This window comes from Pteropus alecto, unplaced genomic scaffold (genome assembly GCF_000325575.1).
Source record: "Pteropus alecto unplaced genomic scaffold, ASM32557v1 scaffold20, whole genome shotgun sequence".
NCBI lineage: Eukaryota > Metazoa > Chordata > Mammalia > Chiroptera > Pteropodidae > Pteropus > Pteropus alecto.
Window position 1 is genome coordinate 39,172,826 of NW_006436298.1, and position 20,944 is coordinate 39,193,769.

At 37.6% G+C, this 20,944-nt stretch overlaps 1 protein-coding gene across 1 annotated transcript; it reads right to left on the reverse strand.

Annotated features, from left to right (window-relative positions):
* Nucleotides 1–5,293: 5,293 nt before the first annotated feature.
* TICAM2 (toll like receptor adaptor molecule 2) lies at nucleotides 5,294–20,944 on the reverse strand. Its single transcript, XM_006913295.3, has 2 exons — nucleotides 20,824–20,944; nucleotides 5,294–7,966 (listed from the first exon to the last, which is right to left on the reverse strand). Exon 2 carries the CDS (start codon nucleotides 7,905–7,907, stop codon nucleotides 7,203–7,205), a length of 705 nt encoding a protein of 234 aa, XP_006913357.1. The 5' UTR covers nucleotides 7,908–7,966; nucleotides 20,824–20,944; the 3' UTR covers nucleotides 5,294–7,202.

Consider the following 20,944-nt stretch of genomic DNA (forward strand, 5'->3'; position numbering starts at 1 on the left):
CACTTTACCTGTATTAATTCATTAACTTTTCACAACTCTAAGAGGTAGTCATTATTATGATTTCCATTTTACAAATGAGGCAACTGAAGCATGGAAAGATTCATTTTCCTTAATTTACCCAAGGAGTAAGTGGAAGAACTAGGATTGACCCAGATAATGTAGTTCCAAAGGCTGCACTCTTCATCAAAACATATAGCATTTCATCATAGTAATTTTACTTATAGTTTGATCTAAGCATGAAAAATAATTTTTGTTAGAACTTGCCCTCCTGAAACTCACAGATCAGAGTGTATGTGGATGTCTGTATTTGTTTCCTTTAGTCAATGTTTTGTATATTGGTGAACATTTTTTGTTCTGAAGGCACACACAAATAAAGTTATATGTATCCAGGAGTTTTGTAACACTAATTTTCCTGAAATAAACACAATTCCCATTTGTCTTGTCTCCCTCATTTTTCTTTCTCCATCTAAATCAAAGCAGTGTTTTATTTAACCTATGTATCATCTGGTGTGAGCAATGAAAGCAAAATTTAGGACAAAATTTTAGTCCTAAAGACTGAAGGCTGGAAAAGTTAGCTAGACAGCAGCCCAGCAGAGTTGGGACATATCTCCCCTGACTCCCAGTTATGTTATTCATACTAGGCAAAGACTAAAAATTGGACAATCTTACCACTTGGTTTCTTGTTTTTACCTAGAAATTGCTATGGTTTTTTCTTCATGCTACTGACCTAAGATTCCTCATCATGAGAAAAGCAAACACAGCCACTGAAAAGCAATATTATGAAGCCTAAGTACCACCACATTTGGAGCCAGACCACTTGATACTCCAATGGCTCAATCATCTACCAGCCTGTGTTCTTGGGCTTATTATCTATGTTTCCAGCTTCATTTTTCAGGGACTACTACAACTAAGCATATGGAAACACGGAGATGATGTAAATTAAGTGCCTGACACATTAGGTGACAAAAAATGAAATCAATTATTACCAGAATGTATTTCTCTTATGTGTTGAGTCTTCCTCACTTTTTCATTCCTCAAATCATTGCATATGTAAGGAAATTCTACAGCACTTAACATGACTGCAAGTGTGTGCTAATTTAAAAAATGATTATGAACTATTTCAAACATACAGGAAAGCATAGAAGATAATATACCATCACCTATATGTGTATCCATTAAAAATATAGTGCTGTCTTGTTTTAAAACTTTATATAAATGATATCAGATTGTCCATATTATTCTATAACTTGTTCCAATCTCCTCAGCATGTTTTTGAGATTTATACATGTTGATATATGTAGCTTTATTTTTAATGCTCTATAGTGTTCAATTCTATGAACCTACCATAACGTATTTCTGCATTCTCCAACCGGTGAACACTTAGATTGTTTCTAGTTTTTCACTATCACAAAAAATATTGAAATAGACATCCTCTTCACAAGTGCTTCTTTGGCTACCCATGAGAGAGTTCCTCTTAAGTACAAATCCAGAGGGAGAATTGCTAGGTTCACAAGATATATCCATTTTCAACATTACTAGCTATTGCCAAATTGTGTTCCAAATTGCTATCACATTTTGTTGTTGCAGTTTGTGGGTTTTTCTGTTCGTTTATTCATTCTTTTTACTTACCATATTTTATATACGATAAAACTTACCCATTTAAAGTATACAATTCATTTTTAGTGTGTGTGTGTGTGTGTGTATACATATTTGCAGAATTGTGCAACCATCGCAATATAATTTTAGATTCATGTAATAGTATTTTTATTTATAAATACACTTGACATCTGTAAAGCTGGTTATGTGTACTGTCCAAAGTATCAATGGAAATCCCCTGGGAAGAGCTTGTTTATAGAGATTTCCTTGTTTCAAACATGTTGAGTAGGTAGCTAGAAGGAACATTCCTCATTAGATTATGAAACAGCTTCAATGCAGGTTCTTGTTATTTGCTATAAAAAGCATTCCTATTTATTCACCTCAGAGTAAAATGACTCAGAAGTAACTCTATTTGAAGAGAATGGGAGGAGTGCTATACCAAATAAAGGAGTTATTTTCCCCCAGAACAATTCTTGCTCATGCCAGAAAGGGAGGGAGGTGTGAACCAGCATAAACGTTGGAGTAAACATTTGCAAAAGCCAGTACACCGGCAAAGGAGAAGAGAGAGCGACCGTCTCACCCCACCCACCCCAGGTTAACTTGTTGAGCTTTTAATCAAATAGTTTCAGGCTGAGTTATTAATTAATGGCATTTCCAAGACTATTTTCTCCAATTCAAACAATGTGTTAACTGACAATGTGGATTGCCAAATATGACAGAATAAAAATTTATATAAGATTATTCTTATCCAACTACTAAATATTCAAAATCTAATATATTTTTCTACTTGGAATCTCATAAGAAACATCAGGTTCACGGACGACATTGGTTCTCGTATTATTTCATTCCTTTTAGTCATTCATTGACTGAAGGACATCAATTTTCAAACGCTCTGGCTTTCTGAAATTTCCTCCTTGCCCTTCAGACTCTCCCATCAGTACAGAGGGTACCATCACATTCTGTGATCCATCCAGGAGGTGACATTAAGACTGGGCAAAGTAAGACTGTGATGAAGAGAAAAAGCACAGACACAGGGCTGACTGCCTAGGGCAGACACACTGTATCTCCCCTTGCCAGCAATGCAGTTGTGGCAACAGCTTCTCAACCCTGGGTCCCAACCCAGTCATGGGTCAGGAGGCTTTACCTAAAAGTAGGAAACAGCCTGACCCGACAGTGAAGCATGGCATATGGTCTGAGACAATTCTGAATTGGATAATTACACTAAGCCATCCTATACCCTCAGCAAGTTGGGTCCCAAATCAGATTTCCCCATGAGTCTGTGAAAATCGCTTTCACCTCTTTTTACAGGGTCCTCTGCTGAGCAGGGAGGTGGCTCTGTAAAATCTCTACACCTGAATTTAGTATTTACTACCATTCTTAAACCCCACTCTTTGGGGTTTAAGAATGAGTTCTCTAAACCCCATTCTTTGGGGTTTAAGAATGAGCTACAGTCAATGATGGGACCCAAGGAAGCTGTTTCTGTAACTAGCAGTGTCACTTCCTACATATTGAGGTCTGGGGCCCTTATAGGAAGTTTTGGGTAGTCCACTCCAAGGCCCAATTAAGGCCTTAGGATCTGCAAAGGTGAAGGAGAGAATGAAACAGAAAACAGCCATGACTTCCACTGGAAGGAATTAAGTCCAGCAAGCAACTTGAATTCAGGATAGAAATTGTTAGTCAGGACAGAAAGGAGCAAAGCTGATGAGTGCTTCTCTCATGACCTCCTCTGCCCACCCCAAAAAGGAAGAGATTAACTAAACTTCATTCAACCTGTATTTCCACATGAGGCAAAATTATCTAGAAGTTGCTCAGCCCCAGAAAAGGTTCAGTTAAACAAGCCCCGCCCCCCACATAAACTCTCCAACTCAAAAGCATACATTTATTCACTGAGTGTGAGGAGCAACACACACAGCCGAGGCAGCCACACCTGGGCCATTCCCCTGAACTGGTTTCAGAATTGGCACTCCTAGACTCCACTTTCCTGCTTTTCTAGTTTATGGCCCAACTTCCCTAGCTTGTTACAGCCCTGGGGCCATGCTCATGTATCCTTCCTGCCCCAGGCTCCCACACCTACACTTAACAGCTCACACATCCCTTGCTCATGGTGAGTGGGCTTGTCTCAATTTTCAGTGCCTAGATGGGAACTGTGTTGCACATGGAAAAAAGGCCCAGCCACTTTTTCTCTTTGTTTGAAATGTACTCTCCATAAACCACGAGGGTTCCAAGCACAGGGTTTGGGCTAGTTATAAATTCATATTTGCCCTCTCCCCCATGCCACGGTACAGATTAAATGTGGGTAGGCAACAATAGTTCTAGTAGTATAGAACTGGTACAGTAGTTATGTGTGCAGCACTATTTGAGTGCTTCACACGTATTATTTCATTTAATCCTCAAGATACCCTATCAGGAAGGTACTATTTTTATTTCAGGATGAGGAGAACTGAGTCCCAGAAAAGCTAGATGTCTTGCTCAAGATAAAAATTAATATAGAGGACAGGGGTGAGATTCAAACACAGGTGGGCTGACTCCACGGCTGTGGTGCTCACAGGCAGGCCATGGGAGGAGTCCACTTGGTGACAGGTGGAGAGAATTTTAAAATAATAAAACCAACTAGAGTTATTATCCCATGTATAAGCAATTTTCAATAATGCAATGAAATATTTTTCCTTACTTGGGTGGGTCACTCTTGTCATTAGGCCAGATGCTACCATGTCTGTCCATGGTGCCTGACACTGGAATAACTGTGGTACAACTCTGAGGCAAGCTCAACTGTGACACTAAAGATAGCTGAGCAAAAATATGGGAAGAACCGGAGTTTTTAAATTACTATTGTGATAAAATACAAAATTTACCATTCTAACCATAATTCAGTGGCATTACATACATTCACAATGTTGTGTAAAGATCACTACTATCCATTTCCAGAACTTCATCATCCCAAACAGAAACTCTGTACCCATTAAACGTGGCTCCCTATTCTTGCCTCCCCTTCTGTCTCTGTAAATTTGACTATTCTAAGTACCTCATATAAGTAGACTCATACAATATTTGTTCTTCTGTGTCTAGCTTTCTTTCACTTAATGTTTTCCAGGTTCATCTACATTGTAGGATATATCAGAATTTTATTACTTTTCAAGGCACCATAATATTCCACTGTATGTAAGATCCTGAGTTTTTAATGACACCTTTGAGGCACTATATCTTAGGGGACCTGCTGTTAAGGTAGATGATAAGTTTACCTTATGGTGTAGGTCGTGTGCATTGGATTTTTTGTTTCTTACAGCTGGAAGAATTCTGACACATAACACACAATTCATATTCTTCTATGAAGCTCCAGGGTGGACAATAAGGCCCACAGAGAACTCAAAATGGAAATGTTCTAGCATGTAGCAAAATTTTCCCAAATTTACCCAAGGATGTGTGTAAATCTTTGTATGTGTACATATGTGTATACACACAAACAGAGAACAAAGCCCACACCTTTACCTCTTTTCATCCTCAGTTTAGTTATTTTGATAATCTGTTGTTAAAACTGTTAAGTTTGACAATATTTAACATTTTTCATCAAAAAATATTTTGAACTCCAAAATGAGTGACACTGTGCCATATGCTCTACAGAATACAGACTGACATCTCTTTTCAAAACACTCTTCCACAATATTCACTGGAGTTAGTAATAATCGAATTTAGTCAAGGATAAAGAATAAAAACATTTATTTAAGAAATACCATCCAGTTCTGAGTTTGGCAGACACAAAGGGTAGGTAATAACTGTTTTGTTGGTGTATGAAATTTAAGACACAGGAAGTAGTATGGCAAACAAACAAAAAAACAACAGAAAAAACACACTACTTGTTATTAAAACTGAAAAAGCAAAGTGAGTAGTAAGCTACTATGATAGAAAGGGACTTTAGGGTAAGCAAATGTCACCATAAAATTAAAATAATCTCCTCTTTAATAAGTACTAGTACAGAAGAAAGCTAGACTTGCAGGATTACTGGAGAATGTTCCCCAATGGAACGTTTGGTTCATGGCTGTGAAGAGGTGGATTGCACAAAGACGTGAGCAGACCCCAGTTCTAATAGGGGGTACAGAGAAGTGGGAATAAGGAGAAATAAAAATCAGACAGAGTATCTTTGCTCAAGGGTCCCTATAAAAAATGTACTTAAAAAAATCTGAGAAAGTACATTCTTTCCAGTGACTATAGAAGTATAATGGACAGCATTAGAAATCAATTACACTGTAAACATATAAGAATACCCTTTCACTGTAAGCATATATAAAGTCTCCTGCAATTATTATACATCACATTATAAAATTCTGGATTTTTTTTTTTTTTTTTTTGCTTGTTCCCTTTTCTGGTTCCTAGTTGTTCAGATTCTAGGAGAGAACAAAGGCCTTCAGAGATCCATCAATCCAGTCCTTTTACTTCACAGATAAAGGAGGGTAAGTAACTTGCCCATGGTCACATTCATTCTCAGTGACAGAGACTGGACTGGAACCAGATCTCCTGATGCCCCAGCAGGTGCTTTTCACATTACAACATGACATGATTCATACCCAACTGTCCTGGTCTGTACTTGATAATTCTCCCTCAATCTCAGCTGGGGCAGAAGGGCTGTGAGGGGAAGGAATAGGTCTGGCTGGGGCTTCTCTGGCTTGCTATGAGTGTGGGATACTGGAAAAGGAAGCAATAAAACACATCTACTTCTACCCCAATGCACGTGGGTGTGCAGGCATGCGCACACACACACAGTGAGGATTCTCTAAATACCTGAGAAATATTTCCTGGATAGAGCATTGTGCACGAGAGAAATTTTTAAAGGTTACCATAAGTTATTGATTTTAAAGGAAAATATCTGGCCAAGGACACACACTCATACACCTTTTAGAAGGGCTGCAAATAAAGACCTGGTTACATGAGGACCTTCAGGCTCCAGGGCACATCTCAACACTGCTCCGTGTAGACAGCGTCCCTAACCACTACGCTCTCAATGGGCTACGAATCAATGGTAGAAATTGCCTCCAAATACACAAATTCCAGGAGGAAGAAAATGCGTCTGACTTGATTTTTAAACGCCCCACCATTTTTCACATCTATTTCTGGTTTCATATTCACCAGTACTCAACAGTCCATATGTTCCATTCTGGCTATCCAGATTCCAGGGTAACAATTTGGGGGATGCTTTATCACAACCTTAATGAGAGATGTCTCAGGAGAGTGGTCAGATTTCTCGGGGCCATTCTTATGTGCGTCCTTTGAGAACAAAATTCAGTGAAAGTATTATCATATTTTAAAATGTCTATCATACAAGTTTTTATTCGAGGTTCAACATAAGGACTAGGAATTGAGAATATCCTTTGTCATATTCACAACCTGAGAAAACTGTGAAAGGAAAGTTCTCGAAACTGTGACAATCTCAAGTTTACTGAAACAGCGAAAAGGACCACGATTCTATAAACTGTCCAGAAAAATTTACCTTTCTTATACTCTATAGGTTTCTCTAAGAATAAGGATCACTTTTATTTAAACTTTTCTTGGAAATTGCTTTCTCAAGTGAAGATAAATCATTTGTTTTAAGAGAGACATGTGTTCTGTGTTCCATCTCAGGCAATAAATTGCCTTTGTACCATATTTCTTGTCTCTTTCCATATAGTTTGTTGTGTCTTATACACAGACTCCTGAAAAATTCTTTCTACCTGTGTAGGAAAGCCACGACTTTCTTCCTCTAGGGCATTGATGGTTCGCAGAGCAAAGGGAGTCTTTTCCCGAGGCAAGGGATTGTTCAGGGGTCGCATGGGTATAACGGAGTTGTATTTGTGATGCCTGTTAACAGAGTTCATTAGGGATGTATAGAACTGGAACTTACACCAGGTATCTCTTAAAAAGTTTTCAGTCAATAATAAGATTGTCCATGCAGAACCATTTACAGCATCATCTAAATTCTGTAAATGCTGTCTGCCACATGGCATCTCAGCAAAGATTATTCCAGGTCTGATGCCAAAGTCATTTTGTAGCAGATCCTGGACTCTGAGAGCTTCATCTGTGTCATCTTCTGCATGCAGAATCACAAATTTGAGGAACACTTCTTCTTCTGCTTGCTCTTCGGGCATCTCTTCCGCTCCCTCAGTTCCCTCCTGCTCTCCCGTTGGCACCTCTGTTGTATTGCTATGCTCAGCAACATCACGCAGGGAGATTTCAGATTTCTTGGAATCTGACTCATGATGTCTTTGACTTGTATCCACACTGTGGCTTTTACTCAAAGAGAGAGAAAGAGGGCAGGAATCTATTTTAGACTTCCCGATACCCATTATAAGTATCCAAATCAGAAGAGAAAAGCTTTATTTATATCTCAGCATTTCTTTTCATTCTAAAAAAAGAAATAACAAAGAGAACACAAATTTAATCGAAGCATTAAAAATGGAAACGCGTTCAACCTGAAAAGCTCAAAAAGATTCTAATATATAGATCCTAAGAAAGAAATGCCAAATAGATCATTGGGAAACAAAATCACTTGTCTTTTGTGCACTTCACAAGGGCCACCCACAGGTAGTCAAGGGTAAGGTAAGGAGGGTCCCGTTTAATGTAACAGGAGACATTAGGAAATTTGAAATGGTATTATATTAGCACTAAAAACCTCCAGATTAAAATAAATTCCTTTGGTATTTTAGAGGAAAGGATATCACTCTCTTTATCTGAGTTTAAGTCCAATTTCTCCATTATCAAATTATTGTGTGGACTACAAATATGAAAATCTAAACAAACAGAATATTCAAATATTAAATACACAAATTATTTTTTTATATCAAAAACATATACAAAACAGAATACAAATATCCTAAAGACAGCTAGCAGGCAGCTAGCTCTACTGTCTCAGCATAAAGGGATCCGAAATGTCAAATCTCCCTGGTTCAGAGCATTTTTGTTTGCGTAGAGCCAGGCACTATTGTTGTAGTGGTGCTGATGGAGAAATTATAATAAGGATTGTAAAAAGTTAAGAAATTCCTTTTTCCAGCTAATCCTGGTAATACTGAATAAAACATATTTTTTCACATAGGGAAAAATTAACATCTTGCTTTGGAAGTGAAATCTGGAACAAAGACTTGTGATTTTCTCCAGTGAAGTCAACAAATAATCAAAATTGTCTATACTCATTCTTTTATTTTAAAAATTCTAAATCCAGAATGGAAGAATTAGATTAGCCCTGAAAGAAAAGTATTCCGTGTGAATCTAATTTAAATAAATATTAAGATAATGTTGGCAATGTTGTTAATATGACTTCAAAATAGGCTGTTTCAAAGGAGATTCTTTTATCTAAAGACAGAAAATTTAGAATAGATAAATATAGATTCCATATTTTCAAATACAGGCCCACAAGCTATATTCCAGAGCATTTTTATTTATTGTTCATTGGCAAAGACCAAAGTTCAATAAGAAATCCGAATTATATTCATACTAACATAGCACAGCTACATATACCAAAATAATTCAGGCTTAGAAGAAACTGTTCAGCAATAATGGTGAAAACTGTTATGGAAGAAAAGATAAGAAAAAACACATAGAAAACTTTCTAATGTATATAAGAAATGTAAACATTTGCTGCCTCAGAATGGTGAAGAAATTACTGGCTACTGCCTGTCATTTATTATGTCTATATTTTAGGTTCTGTCTCCACAATATATTGTGCCAATTACCAAGAGGTATTCTAGGCATAATAACTCTGAACTGCTACATACACACATACACACAAAATAAAACCAAATGAATTTGGACTCTCCTCACTGGTTAGGATTAATTGCTGACTTTCGTATTGCATTATGAAAAAAGGTTGTACTATGCAAAACTGCGGAAAGAAGCTTCCCTTGCATAATAAAATAATTGTTAAACCATTCAGAGGCACCTATTTACTGTGTCAATTAAAATAATCTTCACTTATTCATTGAGCTAAGTTGGTTAAAGCAACTTAACATCATAATGTTAATCACTAGCTGCTGCAGATAAATGCACATGATGTAATACAACAGTTATAAAATGTGTCAAAAATTTCTAAAGTAAAATGGTGTGTCAAGCCAGATCACAAAATCTTCTGAAATAAATTTAAAAATTACAACGCATGTCTTATTTTTCTTAAATACTAGTCAGCAAAAAAGAGCAAAACATTTCAGAAATCTATGTATGATGTGCTGTTCCAACTTCCAAGCACTCCTACCCACCCCTACCCTAAGTAGACCAGAGAGAGGACAGTTAATGACAATGTCTGAAAAACTTCACTATGATCTTCTAATCTGGAGGGAGAGAGTAAGGAGATTGCCAAGGGAAAAAGATGTGGAAAGCTGTGTGCTGGAGATCTGCCTTTCCCACCACCACAGTAATTCATAGATGGGGAAATGGTCCAGATTCATCAATGTGGGTCTCAGGGGTGGAAGAAAAGGAGAGAACCTGATTGTGCTCACTGAGCCAATTAACTCCATAAATAAAGAAGGCTTTACTAGAACCAACGACAGGCATAGAATGCTGAAGGAAATAGGGGCAGGGTAGAAGGCTGGCAAAAAGAATCCTGGAAAGTTCCTTTTAAACTTCTCCTCTCCCATCAGGAATGGTCAGCTCCAGGGTTAAAACATTTAGGTTTGTCTCCTTCCCCTCAGCTAAATGGGAGGACAGTGAAAGTGGCCGCTGTGGAGAGACACATTAGATGACTGTTCACAGGAATAAAGATGTGTGTGTATTCACTTTTTAATTAATTTGGTTTTTTTTTTTAGAAAAGGTAGTGGTTGAAACACCTAATTACTTTGAAAACATTTATATTGAAAAGTCTCACTCCTTTCCTTAATTATCCATACTGTTACCCCATGGTTTCCTATTGTGATCAATTTTATGAGTTTCTCCTATATCCTTGTTTCTTTATGAATATATTCTTTTTTTCAAAAAAGTATCATTATTCACACACACACACAAAGCCAAACAGCAGTAGATAGATTCCTTTTCTTTTTAATACTATGACCTCTGACTTTCCGCATAAGCACATAACTTCCTCACTCTTATTTACAACATAATCTTCCAGCATGTGGATGTACATAACTGTCCCAGTCTAGGATATATGAGTTGTTTCCAGTCTACTAGTATGAACAATGCTGCAATGAATAACTGTGAAAGTCATTTCATACATGTGCAAGTTCATCTGCAGAATAATTCTTCCAAATGGGATTTCTATGTCAAAGAAATGCATTTGTAATAGCGATAGATTTAGCCAAATTGCTCTAAGATTGAACTCTTTTGTTTTTAACTCTATAGAATAACACCCCCAACTCCACCCCTTGCCCCAGCGAAGATCTAAAACTACAAAGCTACGAATTACAATGGACCACAGCCCAACTGAGCTAATCAAACCCCCTGAGGCAAAAGAAACGTGGAAAAACATCACCCATCAGCATGAAGCCCTGAAACGGAATCTGACGGGAAAATCGGAATTAGTCCAAGACAGGAAGAGTGGAGAATCCAGAATGTGTCCACTTTATATCCAGGCAAAAGAGGGTCCCAAAAAATCCTCCACACTAAATAGGAGCAAGATGAAAAGAACAGCTTGGCAAGTATGCAAAAATATTACAGGAAATAAAAAGAATATAAAAAAGAATCCTAGCATGCAAAAGACAAAAAAAAAAAAAATCCATTTTCATTAAGACTGTGTGCTCTGGAATCAGACTGCCTGAATGTAAATCCCAGCTCTGCTATAAAAAAACTGGGGAGACTTTGTACAACTTACTAAATACCTTTGTGCTTTGATTCCACAAAGTATAAAATGGTGATAATTATAGTATCTACATTTAGAGTTTTTATATAGATCAAGATAGCTTAGAACAGTTTCCCATAAATGTTAGCAACCATTACTGTTACTAAGTACATAACAAAGAAGCTAAAGAAAAATTTATACAACAAATGCTTATGTTCTAGGACAGTGCTACTCAAAGTGCAGTCCATGGACAAGATGCAGTCTCTGAACTGCTTGGTGCCAGTCTATGACAAGGAGATTGTGCCAGGATGTAAATCAATTATATCAGTTAATTGTGCTGTTTAGTTCAGCTGATACTTTTTTCATAGCAAGACATTCTCAATGAAGAAAGCAGCATGGTTTACATTTGGTGCATGCTTCTTACATTACTGTGGGCAAGCACTTTGAGTAACACTGCTCAAGAAGACACTAAATATGTAACCAATGAAATGAAAATATTAAAGAAGAGAAAACAGAATTAGATGAAAAGGAAGACTCTAGACAAATCAAGGACCCAACACCATTAGGAAAAAATAGAAACAGCAAATGGAATAAGTATGACTCAAAACCCTATCAGTTAAACATGGTGGAAAGACTTGAAATAAATATCACAGAATATGGAAAGGAAAAAAGACAATAAGAACAAAACAATTTGGAAAAAAGATATAGCTACAGAGATTTAAAAAAAGCAACCAGTGTAATGAAAACCAATATATCTAAAATCCAATGAGCATAACAAAAAAATTCAGACATAACAGATTCACCACCCTAATTCAAATGATCAGTCTTAATGATCACAACCAGACAATATAATTAGATATGATGTACACAGCATAATGTATGACAGAATTTGCTAATGATGTTGAGTAGGCACAGAATATAGTCTGGGGTTTGGGGGAGAGGTCCAGCCAGGAGAGGTATATTTGACGTTTATCTATGTATAGATTATATTTAGCACCTAAAGACTATATGAGATTATTAATAGAGTAGATAGAAAAAGGAAGTGGATTTCAGACTTAACAGCCCCCACAATCATGTGAGTCAATTCCTTAAAATCAATCTTGATCTCTCTCCCTCCCTCCTTCTCTCTTTCTCCCTCCTTTCCTCCTCTCCCTCTCCCTCTCTTCCTCTCTCCTTCTCCCCGCCGCTTCTCTCTCTTTAACCTACTGGTTCTGTTTCTCTAGAGAACCCTAATACAACCTTCCTTAACAATTTGTTGCCCTAGAATTAAGAGTTAATGTTTGCATTTTTAAGACATTATGACCACTTGGGAAGAGAGGGTCCCAAACAATTGTTAAGTAAATAAAATACATGCACATATACAATTTTAAATATGCCCATGTGTTTACCACAGAAACACATGTTTAAATCATTGCCCCTGAAATTTAACACATCTAAAATTGAGGCAGCCTTGGAGAGCCTTTAAGTTTTCTTTCCAATCTAAATAGCACCATCTTGTGGCAAATACGTGTAAAATCAATGGTTTCTTCATCTGTTCAATTAATAAATGTGTTGTTAGAAAACTTACTCCGCACCAAGACCTGCTGGGTTTTAGGGATGTGAAGTGAGGACAAGTAGACGACTGGGACTCACTGTGCTCGTGCTTCATTTGGGATAACAGGTGCTACAAAAGGACTCGGGAAGGGCACCTGCAGCAAGGAACGCTTCATGATAGTGAAGTACAAGAGAGGTGGATGTTTTCCAAGCAGTGGGACCAGCATTTGCAAAAACACTAAGGCACCACAGGGTAAAGTATGTTTGGATCATTTTGCACTAGGTGTTTTTATGGCTCAAGTCCATGTATATGGGTGTGGGGGGGAGGGTAGTGGTGAGAAATAAGAATGAAGAGAATAAACAGGATTAGAGATGTAAGGGGATGAATATATTATGTTTGGGACTTTGAATTGAACACGTTGGGAGACAGAGGGGCCTGGGAGACGTTAAGCAGGGGAGTGACATGATCTGAGTTGTTTCAGACAGGTTAAAATAGCTGTAGTAGAGACTAGGCTAGAGGACTGTAAGGCCTTAGACTGGGAGAACTATCATTTGAGAGGCTGTTGCAATAACTTAGATAAGAAAGCAGAATCCTGAACTAAGAAAGTGATAGCAGAGACAAAGATATGTAGGAGGTAACCAAGGGGAGTGGGTGACAGAGAAAGAAGAATCAGGTGTGCCTCCTAAGCCTGTTCCTTATGTAAATTGGTGGTGGTTCCATTCACCGAGATGAGCAGGGCGGGAGTGGGGCATGTGTGACTAATCCAGCTTGCGATATTGGGAGCTTGGTTCCCCATGACCTAGAAGAGGGGCTGTCCAGCAGGCACACAGACATGTAGTCCCAAGGCTTAGAAGAGTATCTTGATGAGGGATGAAAGTCTGATGCCAGCTCAAATTTGTGAGTAACTGAGAATAAGGAGAAAGAGAGTGCTGAAACAAAGCCAACGCCTGACTGGCATCCAGAGGAGGAGGAGCCCTCAAAGGAGAGAGAGGAGCGGCCTGGGGCAGTGGGAAAATCAGACACGGAACAGTATCTGGAAGATAAGGGAGGAGAGTGCTTCCAACAGTGATCAGTATCTACTGCATTTAGCGCCTAGAGGTTCATGGGAGCAGTTACAGAGGAATGGTGGGAGTCACCACACCTTACTGCAGTGTGCTTGAGTCTACAGGAAGTGAAAGCATGAGGAGAGGGGAAAGCTCAGTTAAGAAGAAAAAGAGAAGCCAATAGCTACAAATGAAGGTAGGATCTGGAGAGGATTTCATTAAGAGAAGTAATATGTGGAGTTCCTAGAAACTGAGGGAATTTGCTAGTAGAGAGAAAAGAGGATAAAAAAATATGGGTGAGAGCTTCTTAGAGCTAAGATGTTATCCTCTTGGTTACTGAGCAGCTCTGCCTGACTCCCACTTCCCCATTCCCTAGGAAAGGAGAGAGGCCACTTAACTCCTGAATGCGCTAGGTCCCAGGACAATGTCTGTGATGAACACTGCAGATAATGTCATGACCTATAGGATTTGGGTTTTACCTTCTAGGGAGAAAGTGAGTGCACTTTTGTTTTTATGAGCAATGGTTGCATTATCTTGAGAGAGAGCACGCTGTTAATTGCTAATGTTGCCTGGAAGTTCAGGTATGGTATAGAAGTGGGTAGAGTATAGATGCTAAGTAGTCAAAGGGGTGTTCTGTAGCATATACTGAAGATTTATTCATCCAAAATTTATTCCAATCTCCATTTAGTGTACCTTCCTGAACTTCCTGTACCACAAGTACTAAAAGCTATATTTCCTAGACTCCCTTGAAGCTAGAGTTCCACATGTAATTTAAGTTCTGCTAATCGACATATTTGGTCTGAGTTAAATATGAAGTGAGGCAGAGCATGAGGCACCTATTTTGCTCGTTAAGGCTCTGGTAGAGTTTGTGTGATTCAGAAGCTGACAGCTTCTTGATTTAGCAGGTTTCCTGGTCCTGGCTAAAGCCCCAGTAACACTAGACCAATTCTGCTAGGTGATGCTATGAAATGTTTCTAGAAACTCAACCTACAGTCTAGCTCGTGAACCTTCCCAATGAGACTGTAAATTCTGAAATACCTTCCATGCATACTTTTCTGCTTAAACTAACTAGAATAGATTCTGTTCTCTGCAACTAATCTGTGATTGGTACAACATCCAAATTCAAGGAATTACACCATTAGCAGCAAAATATGGAGTGCCACCTGTTTTTGTAAAGTTTTACTGGAAGATAGTCATGCCTATTGGTTTATGTATTGTCTGTGGCTAATTTCATGCAGATGCAGAATTGAGTAGTTACAGCAGAAATGATATGGCCCATAAAGCTTACAATATTTCCTACCTGACACTTTCCAGAAAAAGTTCGCTGACCCATGGACTACAGTATGGGAATGCCAAACTCTGCCAGAATGCCAGGATGCAACAGAAAGGACATATGCCAGCCAGAAAAGAAGCATCTGGATTTTTCTTTAGCTTCTTCACACTGGAAATATTTTTAAAATCCCACCTACAGTAACAAATACTTTCAGGAATAGGATGGGTAGAATTTGAATCCATCCTGATCTTATACTGAGATATTAAGAATCAGCTGTCATTTATTTATTTATTTTCTTTTTTTGGGAATTGCACAGGATCCATAAGGATGGCAAAGGCCCCGTATAAATAAAAAGGTTTAATATCAAATAGTACCTACTGATACTTTACAGTCAAACCAGTGCCTGTATTTTTCATATTAGGTACCAGAGCTTGCACTGAAAGGTTAGAGTTAGGAGCTCTATAAGAGTCTTGTACCTGTGTCTTTCCTCCATGACATTAATTAAAACTACAATTATGTGTGTAATTATCCGCCTAGTTTCCCTTCTTTCTCACTAAACTGTAAACTCTACCAAAACAACCACCACCAAATTTGTCCTGTTCACTGAGGATGTCTCCAGAGACTCGCACATAGTCAGCATTTAAAAACACCATTTGAGAAGTACAAATCAGAAGTTGATAGATGGTCAGCGGGATGAGGAGCACGGCATGTAGCCAGCAGTAATGTAATGGCTAGGCGTAGAGCCAGAGGAGAGAAAGATTAATTAGGGGGATCATTTCATAAATTATATAAATGTGTAACCAATGTACTGTATACTTGAAACTAATAAAAAAAATACCATTTGAATGAATGAATGAGACAATTCCAAATATAAGACTAATAAGTTTTTAAGTTTAGAGAGATAGTCAAACAGATAGCTCTTTATTATCTATATTATATATATTATTGACTCAATCTACAAGGACTAGCCAGTTCAAATATATCTCATTGGATTTTTTAAATGAGTAATTATGTGGCATTTTAAAATATTACATGAATATAAATATGGTACATTCCTATTAAGACACAGCTCAAAGATCACATCTGGCAGACAGGTTAAGTACTCCTCTCCTGCACACCTATAACATCCTGTTCATATCTCTTAGATTATATATCGCACAGAACAAGAAATTAAACCATTAGCAGCAAAAGTGCTTACACCATAAGCACTCTTAATTTGTCTTCTTGCTGGCCTAGAAGATAGCTTTCACCTCATTTTCCCAGAATACTCCATCTAGGTAAATAGAACTATCATTTGCCCAGTTATAACGGCCAGAAACCTGAAGCTTCACTGACATTTTTCCTTTTCTCTCTTACACTTTCATTTCCAGCTGCCACCAAGTCCTGTCTAGTCAACCTCCAAAATACATATCAAATTGTTCCACTTTCCCTCTCCACCACATTTTCTACTGCACTTCCTAATTAGTCTCCTTTGTCCACTCTTGGACATTCTAATCCATTCTCCACTCAGCAACTACCTCGATCTTTTTAAACACATACATCTGATCAAATTACTCTCATTTACAATTCTGCAATGGCTTCTTATTGCACTTAGAATCAAAATTTCTTAATATGGCAAATGCTATCCTAAATGATCTGGCTCCTTCAGCTCCAACCTCATCTCCTGCCTCTCTCCTCTTCGTTCCTCCTGCTCTCTATACATGGGTCTTTTTTTCAGTTTCTTAGATTTGCTCAGCTTTCTCCTGTCACAGGATCTATGGAGACATTTTATTGCAATTTTGAAGTATGAATTATATGACTGAATTTTCTTGTCATCAGAGAACTTGTACACAGTATCATGCACTACCCCAAATTCTGTTGGATGTAAACAATCAAAATGTCCAAAAACTGAGGAATGGCAACAACATATTCATATGATTGAATCCTATTAAATCGTTAAAAGTGTTTATGAATGTTATGAATAATTTTAATGACATGAGAAAATGCTTCCATAAAAAGTAAAAAAAAAAGTGTAAAAATAATAAGTGAAAAAAAAGAATATAAAATAGCATATATAGTATGATCTCAGCTTTGTAAAACAAACTAGAGAAAATAGATTGGAAAGAAGTACATCAAAAAGGTAACACTGGTTATCTGTGTTTGGTAGATATGTAGATGTACATATGTCTATATGTCTATCTGTATAGATCCATTTTCTACAATGAGAATGTAATCTGAAAAAATGCTTTTTTAGTCAACAAAAAATTGTTTTCTAGGTTTTGCGCTTTTAAACAGAGGTTATGTCAATTTGGTGCCCAGATAGTATATTCCTTATGTGCCATATCTGCATATTTCAGATGAGTTTGGCTCATCTTTAACTGACCTCCTGTTTCCTACCTATATCCAAATTTTCCAAGAGTCTGGGTTTGCTAACTCTAAACCAAACAAGAATCCTACAATATTCTACTAATTACAAGTACTAGAGAGCAGAATCATCTCCATAGTACCTAAAATAGATCCTTGAGAAGGTAAACATTAAATGACTTGAACTCTCTCCTCTCTCGCGTGCGCGCGCTTCTATCAAGTAGAAAAGCGAAGATAAACAAAAGGGCCTTCCTCAGTACCTGCTTTTTCATCTGTGGAGCCTGCCTCTTGACTCAGAGGCTAGGAAGCTCCAGGTTGGTAAGTGCTCTCTAGCCCACATACAAAAGCTTGTGACAGTTTTTAATTCTAACTTCACTCTTGGGTTCCCCTTAACCCTTCTACTCTTATCTTTTCTTTGATCTATATTCCAAATCCACTTATTTTTAAAATTTTATTTAATCTTCTATTGTATATATTTATTCAAGCATCCTAATTCTGAAATAAGAAAAAAAATTTCTTCTAAAAGAGAAAGGTAATACATGTGTTACTGCTAACATCACAGAACTAGTTCCTTGGGATTAAAATGAGAAATAAGTATTATAAAGTAAAGTCTTTTATTCCCCAACAGCTTTTCCTAAAACTGAAAATGCTGTTTTTAATTTCCATTTCCACATATTTTAAAGAGTACTAAATTTTCCTGTAAAATCTTGATATTCTGATATTTGCTTAGCTACCACACTTAAAAACTTGTATAATATTCTCTGAACAAGCTAATTTTTCTTCTTCCCTCTGAAACTACCTGTTACTGATACCATTCAAAAAGTCTCCAAATCACAGACCACTGCTTCCCATTGAAGCAAAGAAATTGCCCAAAATAATTACTGCATAGTCTTTTCAGAAAATATATTTTTCTTTCATTTTCTATATTTAAAAATGAGAACTGGCATTAATGGGAAAATATTCTCTAAACCAGGAAGAACATTAAAAAAAAAACAAAACAGAATTTAAAGGCAAATTGTACATCTTATCAAAATGAGGCTCAAGAAAAAGATGGTTGTGCATTATAATATTAAAGAGTCCTAGCAGACAACAATGTTCTGAAGGTACCACAACCTTCATGGACTACTAGAGAATAGCATCCAGCACCTAACTGCAACCCACCTGAAGGTCAGTTATAAAAGAATGTTACAACAGGACAATGGCAGTAACCCCTGGGATACAGCATTGAACAGGGAAGTGAGTGAGGGTACTGAAGGTATATAACCTGTGTGGTCTAGCAGAGACTCACTGCAGGCAAAGGAAACAGTAACCAGATCAGTATCACCACAGTGTAGTAAGCAAAAGAGAAAGTAGGAGATGAGATCAGAGAAGTAGTCAGGGGTTAGATAAAATAGGGCTTCGAAGCCATTCTAAGAGTTTGCTTTTTATGATTCTGATAAGCCACCAAAAGGTTTGGAAGGGAAACGAAAGCTATGATTATATTTGAAAAAAATCACTGCTATTTGTAGAAAGATTGTAGAGGAACAAAGGCAGAAGCAGGGAGACCAAATTAGAGACTTCAAAGTCATCTAGGTGAGTGATTGTGGTTTGCATTACAGAGGGAGTGAGATGTGGTCAGATTTGAGATCTCCTCAAGGCAGAGTCAACAGAATTTGCTGGATGCTTGGATGTGGGGTCTGAGCTAAAAAGACTCATGAAGAATGATTCCTAGAGTTTCAGCCTAGTTGAATGGCAGTAAGAGTTACTGAGATAAGGTAACTGAGGGGAAAGCAGAGGGAGGATTGGGTGGGTGTGGTATCTGTCTGGACATACTAAATTTAAATGCCTATTTGACTTCCAAATAGAGTGGTGAGTAAATAGCTGAACGTGTGCATCTGGAGCTCAGGGGAAGTAAACTAAAGCTAGAGATAAAACTTTGGCAGTTATCAGCTTATAGATGTTATTTACTGCCACGGAATATGGCTTGGGATAGAAATTGCCTTGGGAGAAAGTATGGCTAGAAAGAGAATATAGTCAAGAACTGAGTCCTATGGTACTCTAACATTTAGAGGTTCCAAAGAAGTGAAGCCACATAGTGACCAGTGAAGTAGAAAGAAATACAGGACAATGTGGTGACCTGGAAGCCAAATGAAGAAAAAATATCATAGAAGAGGGAGCAGTTAACTGTCATTTGAGGTGAAAACTATGCAGACACTGGATTTCACAAGCGAAGGGTGAGGAAGAGATAGTGATGGAGACAAAAAGCCTGAGTTGAGAGGGTCAAATGAGGAGAAATAGGATAGAATGAGATGCGAGAAAACAGAGAGGAAACAGGAGGGGAAATAGAGACTCGAAGGCAAGCCTTTCAAAGAGGTTTTTTCTTTTTTGTCGTTTGTTTTTTTTTTTAACTAAAAGAAATGTGCAGGAAAAGATGTTTGTTCTGGGGGTGGGTGATTATTTAAAGACAAGATTTATCAGCAGATACTATTCTGTTAAATGAAAAAATAAAAAATACCATGAGGAGCAAATGACTCAACAGTATAAACATGGTTCACACAAGTTCCATACAGCTGGACATAAAACATTTACTATGCTTTAAAAGGAGTTAAGGAATTATTCCATACTGGCTCATCTATTTTCTGATTTAAATGAGATAGAGTTGCTTAACTCCACTTATAACCAACACATTATTTAGTGTTAAAACATATTTTAATGACCCCTTTTTAAAAAAAAGTTTACTGCCACGAAAAACTGGCGAGGTCATAACTAATATAATACCGAAAACTAACTCACATCTGCCAACTCAAATTATTTTTCCCCAAATTAGCTTTGAACAAGAAGTCAAATAAAACCAAAACCTTCAGCATTGACTCAATGTGCACGGGTGAAGCTTATGTAGAACTTTTAAGCCAATTAGAACGCTGGGCAATTTGTATATGGTTGTGAGGTTTCTTTAAAAAATAGATTGTCTAAAAACAGAAACAAACTCAAAGAGAACAAACTGATGGTTATCAGATGGGAGAGGTTAGGGGACTGGGTGAAAAAGTGTAGAAATTAAGAAGTACAAATTGGTAGTTACAAAAAAGTTACATGAAGTAAAGTATAGCACAGAGAATATAGTCAATAATATTGCAATTACTATGTATGGTGCCAGGTAGATTTTACACTGGGGCGGGGGGTGCTTAGTAAGTTACATAAATGTCTAACCACTATGCCATACATATAAAACTAATATAATACTGAATGTCAAATGTAATTGAAAAATAAAATAAGTTAAAAATAAAATCAGAACCTGAAAGAAAAGTTTTCTTGTCAAAGTGAAACTTACACGAAAAGCAGAAAGCTGCGTATATTTTCCCTTCGGAGTAAGGCACCATGGCTGAATGGGCCGGCTGCCGGAGCCCGCTGCCGTCCTGTGCCCCGTGGCCCGCCGCACTGGGACAGCTGCG